General features: G+C 33.1%; 1 protein-coding gene across 1 annotated transcript in view; it reads left to right on the top strand.

The window, feature by feature from the left end:
• The first annotated feature begins 324 nt into the window (after positions 1 to 324).
• LOC106466541 (mitochondrial fission 1 protein-like) overlaps positions 325 to 13,398 on the top strand; it is a 28,642-nt gene continuing 15,568 nt past the window's right edge. Inside the window, exons 1-3 of the mRNA XM_013926833.2 lie at positions 325 to 428; positions 6,844 to 6,976; positions 12,562 to 12,638. Of these exons, the coding sequence (XP_013782287.1) occupies positions 384 to 428; positions 6,844 to 6,976; positions 12,562 to 12,638 (255 nt within the window). The 5' untranslated portion in view covers positions 325 to 383. The remainder of the gene's footprint in view (positions 429 to 6,843; positions 6,977 to 12,561; positions 12,639 to 13,398) is intronic.

Raw genomic sequence — 13,398 nt, 5'->3', positions numbered from 1 at the left:
TGAATAGACGATCATGGCGGTGCGTAGACAGTAGAAACATTTTTGTTTGTTTGTTGTAAAGCCCAAAGCTACACAGTGGCCTATCGGTGTTCTATCTACCGCAAGTATCGAAACCCAATTTTTAGCTTTATAATCCCTCAAACTTACTGCTGAGTTACCGGAGGGCAGTAGGCAACAAAAAAAATATTTATTGATAAAATCTACGTTACTATGATTTATAACTCGTAAATACTATTGAAATACCTCTCGTTAGATTTGTAAAAACATCTTTTTTTTTACCTTTTACGTAAAAAATTCGTAATTTGTAATGGTATTTTTGGTTGGTAAGTTTTGTTTCAAATTTCGAAGACAGCGCTGTTAACATTACATCAATCAAGACGGAAATGGAACCTTTGTTGGAAGATTATGTCTCTCCGGATGATTTAAAGGTTAATTAATTATTCTAAATATGTCACCCTATTAATAACAGTGATTATTTTACTCCTATTCATATTTCGTAAGAAACAAGATAAGTCTGTTGTAAAGTCTTCCGTAGTATGACACTAGAAACGTTATGGGAAATTTAACAAATTCGGGACATGAATGTATGCAGTCTGCGGAGCAGGAGTGAAAGAGCCTAAGCCTATATATTTCATAATGATTTGGAATATTTTGGCTTAGATTTACTACTACTAGTAGTATAACGAAAATCGTAGCGTCTTTTTTCTATGCCGTGTGAAATGACTAAGTGTAACTAGATAAGCAGATTTGCATGATTCCAACAAAACCAATCCATTAAATTTATATTTCTGTGTATGTAATATGAAAATATCAAACTATGATATTGGCAGTAACTTATCACTTAACTTAAGCGTTTTTCTTATAATGATGTTATGGATATTTCTAAGTAGACATATGATTATTTACATCTTTAATATGTTGTAGCTGTAAAACCAGATTAAAAATGAAGTTTATCTGCCTTGTCTCAGAATTACTTTGAAATTGGAGTAGCACTATTAGTAGTATTACACAATAATGTTTCTTTTGAGATCATCTAATCACCAAATTATTACTGAACCCATTCCATTTTACAGTGTTCTGCCATGATTGATTAATGAAATGCAGCTGTTTGTTCTTTTTGGTGGAGGTAATTTTTACTAATTATATTAAAACTTCTATTGTTTTGAATATGGGTATATAGAGGTTTTAGAGCATGGTGTGAATAGTTATCAAATTGCCTTGGTCAAATGAAACATCTATGGAAAAGGATATTTGTATAAAACTCAAAATTTTTATGTTACTTGTCTGCTTGCATGCTTTGAGATTTCTGTTATGAGAGCTGTGATAAACAGAACCGTGATCATAACTTATTTAGTTCACATATAAAACTCTTCCAGTCTTGGGCATTACTCCCTAAACTCCAGAACAGTTCATACTTTGAATCTACAGTGATTCTAGCATTTGAAAGAGATTCAAATGGCTAGTAGTAATGGGCATAACAATATTTAATTTTAATTGAACAGCATCTTCCACAAATACTACCCATATGGAAGAAGCATGTAAAATGTATACAGTGTTATCAAAATAACACATGAATTGATCTATTTTACTAAGAACCATGGATAAAAAAGTTGTGCTAAAACCAGTTCAAGTGTTGATTCTTCATATGTATTCATATGCCTACATAGTGAAACCTGTCACTAACATTCCATGTGTGGGAATATATAAGCCTTTGGCAAGTTTTTTTTTGTCTTTAGAGGCTATTCCATCCATTAAAAAAAATTTGGCTCTGATCATTCAAATATTTGTCAAGCCATTTATTAAACAACAAGAATAGTACGACTAGGGGATGCAAATATAAATTTTGTTAGAGTATGAGTCATCTTCAGCTACGACAGTTTTATTTTTTTAACAGGGTGGTTAGCCTTTGGAATGGGTTGCCTTCTGATGTAGAGGCAGTAAATTTAAGTGAGTTTAAGAAAAACTTGATAACTATATGAATGATAAGGGCTGGCTTTAAGGTTTTTTTTTTATTAATTTATTTAATAATTTTAGTTCAGAGGATGGGACAGCTGAGATCGACCGATAGGTCCCTTGTTGTCCTTAAACTTTGTTTTGTTAAACACACTCAGTATTATTGCATCCACTACATTTGGAGGCCAACCACTCTATTAGAAAAATATAATTGTTTAAGCTGAAGATGAATACTTCCCTGCCAAAATTTATAAACTTGTTACACATTGCCCTATCATTCTCACCAATAAATACAAAAAAGGTGATGCATTGTTACCATCATTCCCCTTAATAATCTTTAACACTTCAATTATATTCCTTTTAAAAAATGTTTTTCTTAAAAAACAAGAACTGCCCTTGTATGACAACTTTTCCTTCCCAGAGTCCTTGTCATTTCTTTCTGATCGTCAAAGTGATGGAAAGAATAACTTGCAAACACATTGAGTGTTGCAGTGGTACAAAACTGTCAACGAACAAGTAGGATGAAAGGAAGACCAGTTAAAATTTTGTACAGTGACGCTTATGTGATAATAATAATTATTTTTGTGTATGCCATTTAATAAAAATCAATCAAAGTATTTAATAATACATATGTTAAAGTGTATGTAAAGAGCAATAAATTATATCAAATGTGGAAAACTAGTACCTAATATTGAAATACATGTATGTCTGTGTAGTATACACTTTACTACATTTGGAGTAGATGCATTCAGTTTGGTTTGGAGGGATCTTCACCTATATGCCTACCCTCCAATCAGACTCCTCTCCAGAGTTTTTTTCCCTTATCCAGACCACTCCTTGTCATGTCCTGTTCGTTACTCCGTACTGGACTGCTCAGATGTGGTTACCTCTGCTCTAGTCCTTACGGGAGTAACATCCTCTGCCCTTACCTCTGTTCTAGTCACTTCTTTGACAACTGCAATCAGACATAGGTCATTCCAAAGTCACCAAACTCCACCTTCATGGGTACCTTTTCTCTGGTCCCTTGCCTCTGCTCAGGGGCTCACCTCTTGTATAGCATCTATCCTTTCCTGTTCCATTTGACCTTCCTCCTTGTCAGTGTACCAGAGGTACTGGTCTACCTTCAGACTTTGATCCCTTTGTGGTGGCTTCCACCCCTCCTGTCCTTTAGTACTTCATCTTTCCCAGTTCTTCACCTGGTTGTTTGATCTGGGTTTGTCTGTGTCAACAGTTTCTAATTATAGGGCTCCCCTGTCAAAGTCTCTCCAATTTCCAGAAAGTCTATCCTTTCCTGTTAATTTCCTTCTTTTCCATTCCTTTCATCTTGTCCTTCTCCATGTCCCTATGTTTTGCCATATTGGATCTCAATTTTGTCCTTAATGGCATGTTCAGTTCTTCATTTGAACCCATTGCTACATGCTCCTTGTACCATTTTTTTGTTAAGTCCTTTTCCTCCTTGCTTTCCTGTTAATTCCCTTTTCCATTCCTTTCATCTTGTCCATCTCCATGTCCCTTTGTTTTGCCATATTGGATGTCAATTTTGTCCTTAATGGCCTGTTCAGTTCTTCATTTGAACCCATTGCTACATGTTCCTTGTACCATCTTTTCGTTAAGTCCTCTTCCTCCTTGCTTGCATTCCAATATTTATGTCACTGATATTTCCCATATCCTTTACCATTTCTCTTATGTTATCCTTAGTCCTGATCAGACCTTCCTTCCCTGGACATCTGCTGCCCAGACAGGTGATTTGGCCTTCTCTCCTATTTCCTTACCTTCAATTTCCCACCTGTACTCTCATTCGGTTCTGGATAGACTTCTTTGTCCAGTTCATTCCCAGAGGTCTTATGTGGCTCCTACTGCCTCCTTTCATGTTATTGTTCCATTCTATTTGTTCCAAGGACTCCCTCTGTGCCCCATGTTCTGTCTCCTATTGCACTCACTGGTTGGGTTTGTCAACTCGTACAACTGGCATATTCTAACTTGTCCATGAAAGGTTGCTGTCTGCACAATGTTTCTTTACACCCAATTCATTATCTAACTATGTTTTTAGCTGCTCGCCTTTGCCAGCCTTTGTAGGAGATTGTTCAGGCTGGGATGTGGACAACTCCCAATACATTCATCACACATTATCTATATGACCTGGCTGTATCTTCCTCAGCAGGTATTGTTTTCCTCCTGTGGCGATTCTACACTTTGACTAATTCAACATTAGTTTTCCTATATATTTTTTGTTGGATACATATCATATTTCAGGATCCCACCTGATGGTGGGTGTTGCCTGGTCAGGTATGCTTCATGTTATATTTGCATTAGATATGAATAACACTTTCTCCCCCTTCTCTTCTAGTGGAGCACGGAAGTCTTTACCACTTCCGGTTTCCAGTCGCTGGAGTGGTGGATCATGGAGGTTTCCTCCTGAGTGGGTTTTGAAAAACACAATAACTGGATATTTCTTGCCCGGGCAGACTGCACTTGGCCTAATCCTATGTATCCAAGGTGCTTTCCCCAGATGTTTTTTGCTGTGGTGGATTGCACTTGATCTTAGTCTTATGGATAGCACTTCCAGAGGATGTTTTTGCCCAGCTGGACCACACTTTGCTTAATTTGATGTATCCCAAGGCACTTCCCCTGTATGTTTCTTGCTCAGGTGGACCGCACTAGGCCTATTCATATACATTTCACGGTCCTTCAGCTTTAGTCACGTATAGTTATTTTTGCTTTCCTATGGCACCATACTATGGCTCATTATCACTATGTTTGGTACTTTGTCTTGCTACATATGTGGATGAAGTATGACATGTACGTTGACTATGAGCTGGTTATGAAAACCCTCACTATCACACTCATACCTGTAAATTTTTTCATAATCCTATATATCCAAGGAGCTTCCCCTGGATGTTTTTTGCCTGGGAGGACTGCACTTGTTGATCACAGTATCTTATTCAAGGCATTTCTACTGGATGTTTTGCCCAGCTGGACCACACTTGACATACTCTTATGTAACTCAAGGCAATATCCTTGGCACATCCTTATAAGGGCCCATTGTCGCTTACACACTAAACTTTCTGTGTTCGTCAGTGGCATGCTGTTTCAGGTTATAGTTATACAGCACTTCTCCACTGATTCGGTGCTGTATGTCTGTTTACTTTATGCATTGGGGTTGCCAATTCAGTTCCACCCTTTTTGTGTTACTGTGTTGATTACCGGTCATAAAGCATACCTGTTTCAGAAGTAGTGCTATACCCCACAGGTGTGCTTTCCTTTCATATTCTTGCATACCTGTTCTTTCAATGTGCTCACTTTCTGCTTGATTGGATATTGATGTGCATTCACTGATCTTTCCATCTTTGCAATGTGGGATTCTAGCTTTGGGTGAGTAGAGGTAAGACCTTTTTGGAAGTTAACATTTTCTTATACTGAAAATGTATTTCCGATTGGTACTTTCCTCCTTTCACCCACTTGCCACCCTTTCTCCCAAGTGATATGCTGGTGTTTCTGGTTTTTACCAGCCAGTTCTCGAAAGTAAGGATTGTTCTAGAAGGAGCTAGTTGCACTAGTACAGATGGTGCAGTATGATTGGTGGAGGGTAGTCACATGATCAGAACATGTTCTGAAATGGCTCAAAGCTGTGGAGGTATAAAGATTGGTATGTCATAGGGATATTTTTTTAGCAGTGTTTAGAGGGCAGACCAGAATCGAGAGAACTCTGGATGAGAGGAGGTAAGACTGTTCTGGAAATACATTTTCAGTGTAAGAAAATGTTTGTTCACAAACAATGTCTCAAGAGAAATTCTGAGACTAATGGTACTATGCCTAACTTGTATAATTCCTTGACAAATCAGTTGAGTAACTGAATAGATGCAATAACTGGACTGAATCAGTCACTGAATACTTATTCTCCTATATATAATGTACCCTTATTGCTACATACTCTACAAAATTTCTAGACGATTACATCATCATCATTAGCTCCCTCTAGCAAACGCATAAATTAGAAAATTAAAAATATAGCTTACAACAATAGTTCAAAATCAAAACTCATTGCACTAGTAAACTCACTAACTATTTACTCTTAGGGTGTAATTCTGAATTACACTTAAAATTAGACCTTGCAGAATTATCAAAATCATACACCCCTGGAAAAAAAATTAATATTTTAATCCTTAGAGCAAAAATAAAAAAATCTCAAGTGCAATATTTTAATGACAGTTTTCCTTACACAAACGTTGGTGATTAAAGCTAGAAGCTTTCAGCTGTGTTTAGTTTTGGTGAAAGAATCAACCAGAATTTAAGGACCTACTTATAAAAATATTGAATTACAGGGTAATATAATAACCTTGAATAAGATTACGGTGAGGCCTGTGTGTAGTTTTATTGCCTTAATATACATACAGAAGTCATGCTAGGAAGAATACAGAGATAGGCCTCTAGAATAGTACCTTGTTTAAAATGTTTGAGGATTGTAAAAGTCTTGAAATATTAATGATCTTCCTCTGAAGAATAGAATAACTTAAAAATATTGCGAGTATAAGCTTGAATATTACGTCTAACAGATTTAAACTATGAAAGCTGAAATCTAGATGACTTCTGTCTTTTACTGTTTTTTTTTAATTTATAGTTATAAACTTGTAGAATGGTTTGTTGGTAATGTGTGTGTTCTATTAGACTGAATTATTTTTAACTTCTTTTGAAGAGTTTTAGATATCCAAATGTTTACAATAAGCTTGGTTTGTCTATATTTGTAGATGGCATCATAGTAATTTTGGTGGATATGATCTATTCATAAGCCCATTTTCTAAAACTAAATACAAAAACTAATAAATTGTTATAAAATAAAACATTTTCATTAAATGTATAGAAAGTTATATTAAATATAATATTTTATTTTAGAAATTTGAAGAGTTGTATCATAATCAGCTGAAACATGGAAATTTGACATCTAAAACACAGTTTGAATATGCATGGTGTCTCATTCGTAGTCATTATCCTGCAGATATCAGAAGAGGAGTGGTTCTTTTAGAAGGTTTGCATCTTTTTCCCATTAACTTGTAGATTGATATAATTATTCAACTTTTTTTTTGCTTGTTCAAAATACATGTCACTAGTTTAGTGTGTCTTTAAGATTAGTTTTAAAATGAAATTTAGGCAAAAAAAACCATCATAAATAATTTAACTAGGAAGTAAGTTCAATAATTGTAAAATTTTGTTGTGAGTTATGTTTTCAGTACTTGAATTTAGAGGTTTGCTAGAAGGTGCATGATGCTAAGAAGGAAATATTTATAAAAGTAGGGCTAGGATACCATGAATATTATAGATTGATATTACAGAAAATCTAGTAACTTTGACAAATATCTAGAAATGAGACATCAAACATAAATATTAGTGGGTCAGTCAATTAGCAAATCTAATAATGAATCACTGAAGCATTGAGTCAGTCATCTTCCAGTCAATTGTGTACCATTCAGTCAGTTTATGTGAAGTACTTAGTTTTAGTGAAGTATATGATCAGTGCTAGTTACTGTCTTATTGAGTTTTTCGTTGATTTATCATGAAAATGTACAAATAAATTTATTTTTACATTAGTTGTAGTACTATTAGCAAGGTATTTCCATTTGAACATCATTTGTAAACTTAGGCCTTCAAGTTACAACAGTATACTAGTGAAGGAGCTTGTAGAAATGTTAAGGAAAAATAAACTAATTTGTTATTGTCACATGGACTGGAACTTGAATTATTTCCACCAAATAAGTTAAAAGAACCCATCAAATGAATGAATGTTAAAGCAGTGTTTTAGGCAGTTACAGACTGATTCAGTCTTTCTTGGTTATAGTATATTCATACAGACTTGATCATCATGGAAAATTAATATCTTTATATATGTGTATTTTGTGTGGTTGTTTCACATACTTTTTACTTAACTTTAAGTGACATGAAAAGTTTTGTAGTACATTTTTAATTTACTTAGCTGTATTCATTTGGTGATTGCTCAGATGTTATTTCTAGCATAGTATCAAAATAATCTTATAAAATTAATATTTTACTGTATAAGTGTATTTCTGAATTGTTGATTCATGCTTCGACCAATACAATAATAAATGATAGGCCAGAATCTGTTTTAGCACTATTGAAGACTGGACTTTACATCTGCTTTTTTAGCAGAATTTCAGCAGGTGCCATAATTAGATACCCTTAATTTGAATTTTGCATACATGTATTGCCAAGGGGTCACTCCCCATATTTTTAACTTGTCTATTTTACGTGTTAATTCTAACTCTATTTAAACAATTTTAAGACAGAATTATTTTAGAATTTATATTTTACCATTTTCTGACATTTATTTAGTGTAATTTAGTGTAGGTCTTGTACCTTAGTTGTTCTTAAGCTGTGAATTATAGAAATAGCACAAATGCCCTAGATTCTAAAGTTTGTTCAAGTGACATACAGTACAAACATTGGACGAGACTGGATGCATGATTTTGGCACATCCAGGCAGCTTTGTTTCTGGAAAACTGTTGACACCTGTAAGTTTTGCATTCTGAGTCACTGGCTACTAGACTGTATGTGCTTAATCAAAGCTATAGCCTTTGACATAGGCATCAATTGATAACCTATTGAACATTGTCAGCACAGAGCTTAAGAGGTTAACAAAACAATTATTAATGTCATAAATGACCTTCAGGAAGGATCTGGCTTGCTTCTAGCAAGGATTGTTTTTTTAAACAATTATCAAGTTCATTAACATATGAGATTCCTCAATATAAAAGATAATTAAACTTATTGGCTTAAAAGTGTTTTTGTTTATCTCTTTTATACATGAATAGTTAAGTTTTCAACTTTATGAATTTTTTTTTACTCTTTTATTTGTCCATTTTTTTTAATCTTCTGTTTTGAATAATTTCATTGGTTTTTAAGTTCTTGGAAATTAAGCTGTAGTTCTGAAGATATTTATAATCTATTATGCAAAAAAAAGAATGTAAATTTGTTAAAAATATCTGTTTATCAGCAATAAATAAAAAGATTCTAAAAGTGCTATTTGTGAATTTTGCATAAAACTACTGGGGGCTACCAGAGCCAACTGTTGCTAATTTTGAAGAGCTAGACCAGAAGGAATAAGCTGGTTAACCATATGGAGATGGGGCAGTACCCAATGAACAAAGCCCATATGGAGAATGATACACAGTTAAACAGTATTTAGTGAATGTGAGAAACAATGCTAAAGTGGTGTGGAGAAAAGCAGCAACAGTGGTTTGTCTTGTTCTGGTTATAAACTTGTAGCTCAACTAAGTATAATTGGCTAAGCAATCACAACTCTGTGTTTAGAAAGTGGGTGTGGCATCTGTCAAGAGCTCAGAGAAATGTATTTCTCCTTTCTCCGAATGTGCCCTAAGTAGCTTGAAAGAAGAATGTGTAAACAGGGTAATTATACTAGATTGTTTTTATTTATGGAAGGTTTAGTATATGTCAAATTGTATTCAAGTTACAAAGTCCAAAAGTTAAAAATTTATGAAGTTGTGCATCACGCTGAAGTTTAAGAATTTTTCTTTAAGATTTCTTTTGAAATAAAAGAATTAAAATAATAATATAAAACTTTGAACTATAATGTAAATTTGAATGCTAATTTCATTGGTATACATTGATTGTAGAATTGTTTAATTAAATTTTTATTGTAACAAAGTAAAATCTCATGACATGCAAAGTACAGAGATGCTTTTAATCATACGGTTATCATAATTTACCAACAAGTCTTGGGATACCCTCTAATCAAGAATTAGAATTTGGCTATTGCTTTTATAATGCACCAATGACCCCAAAGTGAGGAGCAAGATTGGTTTCTCTTTGCAACTCTCAGATCCACAGTCTGGCTCACTAACCACTAGGCCACACCTAGTCTAAAGTGATAGACTTTCATGGATTTTTTAAATTATTTTTTTTGTAATAATTATGATCATTACATTTAGAATTTATTATTATTATTATAACTTCTGTTCTTGCCATTATTAATAATAATGAAAGGAATAGAAGCTGTAAAAGATTACCAAAGTTGTACTGGTCAGTAATGATTTTTTAATATTAACATTTATTTGTACATCATCCTGAAATTGGTAAAATAAATATTTTTAGACACATATAATAAAAATATTGAGTAAGCTTTTGCATATAAAACTCAACATTTTGTTATTTATTTAAGCATTTACCAGTAAATTAAACTCACTTCATAACCAGTGTTTGCAAGAAATTATCCTAAAATTAAATGAATCTTATCACTTAACTATGATTGAAATCATTTTGTTATATGCATAGACTCCCTAGTTTTCTTAATATAATTATTTAATAACCCTTTTTTTTAACAGGCTAGCTTATTTGTTATTGTAAATAAAAATGAAAAAAATGTTAAATTACACATTTTTTAAGTTCAGTATTTGTTGTTAAGAAGTTAAATAACTTAATAATCATTCATGGGTGTATTTGAGTGATAAGAAATAGTACAATATATTTTTATTATAACATTAAGTATTATGATATAAAAATTACACATGCATACAATCAATCAGCATTAACCAGAAACTTCAGTATCATTGTTTTATGTTTAAAAAGTGTGAAGAACTAAAATTTTCTCAGCTTTTGTTTGTATTTGAGTTATTCTAAACTATCAAACAATTTTTGTAGCATATATTTTAATTTATCCAAAATATTTCATGCAAAACTTGCTATATCACTCATTTCAATAATCCAGTGAAGTGATATGAAAGGTTGGACAAATAAATTGACTGCTATGGACACAGCCACATCACAAAATTAAGTAGAATAAATATTGAATTTTGTCTTAGTTTGAACCTAAATCTGTGAGTAAAAGCACGCATTAAACTATATGCATTCTTGACTGCCTAGTCTGCAACAGTTTCCTGTTACTGACTTAAACTTTTTTATTCCTAAGAAATTTAGGTAAACTTCTTTAACTGTTGGAATAATCAATATGACTATATCTGAACCTGGCTGTTTAATCCATATGTTGCATGAAATGTTCTGGTTAAAAATAGCAAATACCCATAATCTTCATTTCTTGTTGCTGACATATCAGCAACAGCATAAAAATAGTCTTTGGTATATAGCATTAAGTACACTCATTTTCATAATATTAGTTAATTTAAGCATAATTTCAGTTAATTATTTTACAGGACACTTGTTGATGTAATTGATGCTTGTAGATAATTGATTAATTAACTTCATCTCCCAGTTCTACTGAACAAATATTTGCATTTTGTCTTAGTCTGAACCTAAAGCTGTGAGCAAAAGCATGCATTAAACTCTATGCATTCTGGACTAACATATGGTGCTGTTTAAATGGAATAAATATTATGAGTTTTTAAAGTAGAACATGAATGAAATTGTGTATTTCATATCATTTATCCCTAAATAAAATAGGCAGTTACAATTTAGCTGAGGTTTATTGCTCAATTTTAAGGAATGTGGAAAAAATTGGTCAAAGTTTTGATTAAATAAATTATATCAACATTCACTATGTTAAATTTAGTTTTTATTACAAGTTTCAGCCATTTTATCAGAGTCTTTGTCAGGAACCTGAACATGGAAATTAAATTAAATTTAGTTTTTCATTGCAAACTTTTGGCCTTCTCACCAGAGCCTTGTTGACTTCACTGGATTGACAATGGCTTCAATAAAATTGCTTCAGTTAGCAATCAGATAACAAAGTTAACACTGTGAATGTCAATGCATGCAATTTATTTAAGTATCAATACCATATACATCGTAAGTCTTAAACGACAAGAAGTTGATGTTTGATAGTTTTTAGTGATCTAAGGTAACATAATCTCAAAGTATTTCTTGTCCTTCATCTTCTAAACATTTCAGTAGTGTCATATGGAGTACTAAGTTATAGTTTGTTCAGAATAAAACCAAACTGAGTTATTTTAGTATGAATAGTTTAAGCTTTAGAGATTTTTCAGACAACAATTCTTGGCATCAACTAAATGGTAGTCATGTTATTCTACTATCAAAGCTTACATAATAAATTATTTGTGACCCACCACTCAATTAATACCTGTTATGAAGCAGTTATGAAAACAAAATCTCACTTAATGAAATGGCAATTATTACCTGCATGTAAAGAAAGGTACTTCTATCAGCTATGTCCATGTCCTTTTGGAGTTTCACTATTGGATATGGCCTCATTGGTAATTAGCAAGTTGATGTGAGAAAACACCTAAATATCAATACGTTCTTGTACAACCAGGGAGTGACCCTCATTTCCTGTCCTGCATCCAAAGGGGCAGTGCTCTTTGCATGCAGAAAAATGCTTAACAAGGTCGATAGAAATAAATACAAATATATTGATAAAAAGTGCACTTTGCATTCTTCCTTGATATCTGTATCATTTAGATTTCAAAAAACTCAAAAACTCTAGCACTTTCAAATAGATAACTTCTTTTTTGGGAGTAAAACAGATGGCAAATTTTAAGTGAAAATGTTGATATGGTATACTAAAACAGTAGTAAGTCATAACACTTTCAGCAGAACATAATTCATAATAAACTATACATTGCTTTTCTCAGATAGAAACTGATTAATGTTTTTATTTTTATGTTACAGACCTTTTTACACATGGAGATGACAATGCCAAACGTGACTACTTGTTTTATCTAGGAGTAGGAAACACAAAGTTGAAGGTAAAGTGAAGAAATGTATTTGATTTATTATTACTGAGACATGCTTTAAAAGGTTCTTCTACAGTGCCAAAAATGTAAGGAGAACATTGCCAAGACTTTTTTCAAGGTCTGTTTGTTACAGTTTTTTTTTTTTTGTCCAGAAGCAAAATATAATTTTAGCTGTGACTTATACATGCAGCAATATAATGTAAGATAATGTTTAGGGGCAACAAGGGACCTATTGGTCCTTCTCAGCTGTCCCATCCTCTAAACTAAACAAAAACTATTGAATAAATAAATTTGAAAAAATATTAAAGCCAGCCCTTATCGTACGTATAGTTATCAAGCTGTTTCATAAACTCATTTAAATTTACTGTCCCCACAACATCAGAAAGCAACCCATTCCAGAGTCCAACCAACTTGTTAGAAAAATAAAACTACCTTAGGTGAAGATGACTTCTGCCTTGCCAAAATTTATATTTGTGTCCCCTAGTCCTACTATTCTTTACAATATTAAACACTTCAATCAGATCCCCTCTAACTCTTCTTTTTTCAATAGAAAACAATTTCAGATATCTTAACCTCTCTTCATGTGACAATCCTTCCATTCCTAAGGTAAGAAGCCCAAGACTGAACACAATAATTCAAATGTGGCCCCCTCGACGTGGATTCCTGTACGTGGTGAGGGGACCTCCCAGGGAAGGTTCTGTATTTACAGTTACTTTCTCTGGGATCTAAACATCCACCAACGATCCTCTCCTCCCCTTCGCGGCGACCCGTG

Source organism: Limulus polyphemus, unplaced genomic scaffold (assembly GCF_000517525.1).
Source record: "Limulus polyphemus unplaced genomic scaffold, Limulus_polyphemus-2.1.2 Scaffold2295, whole genome shotgun sequence".
Taxonomy (NCBI): Eukaryota; Metazoa; Arthropoda; class Merostomata; order Xiphosura; family Limulidae; genus Limulus; species Limulus polyphemus.
The sequence above is the reverse complement of the archived record's forward strand: the minus strand, read 5'-3'. Positions and strand labels throughout refer to the sequence as shown.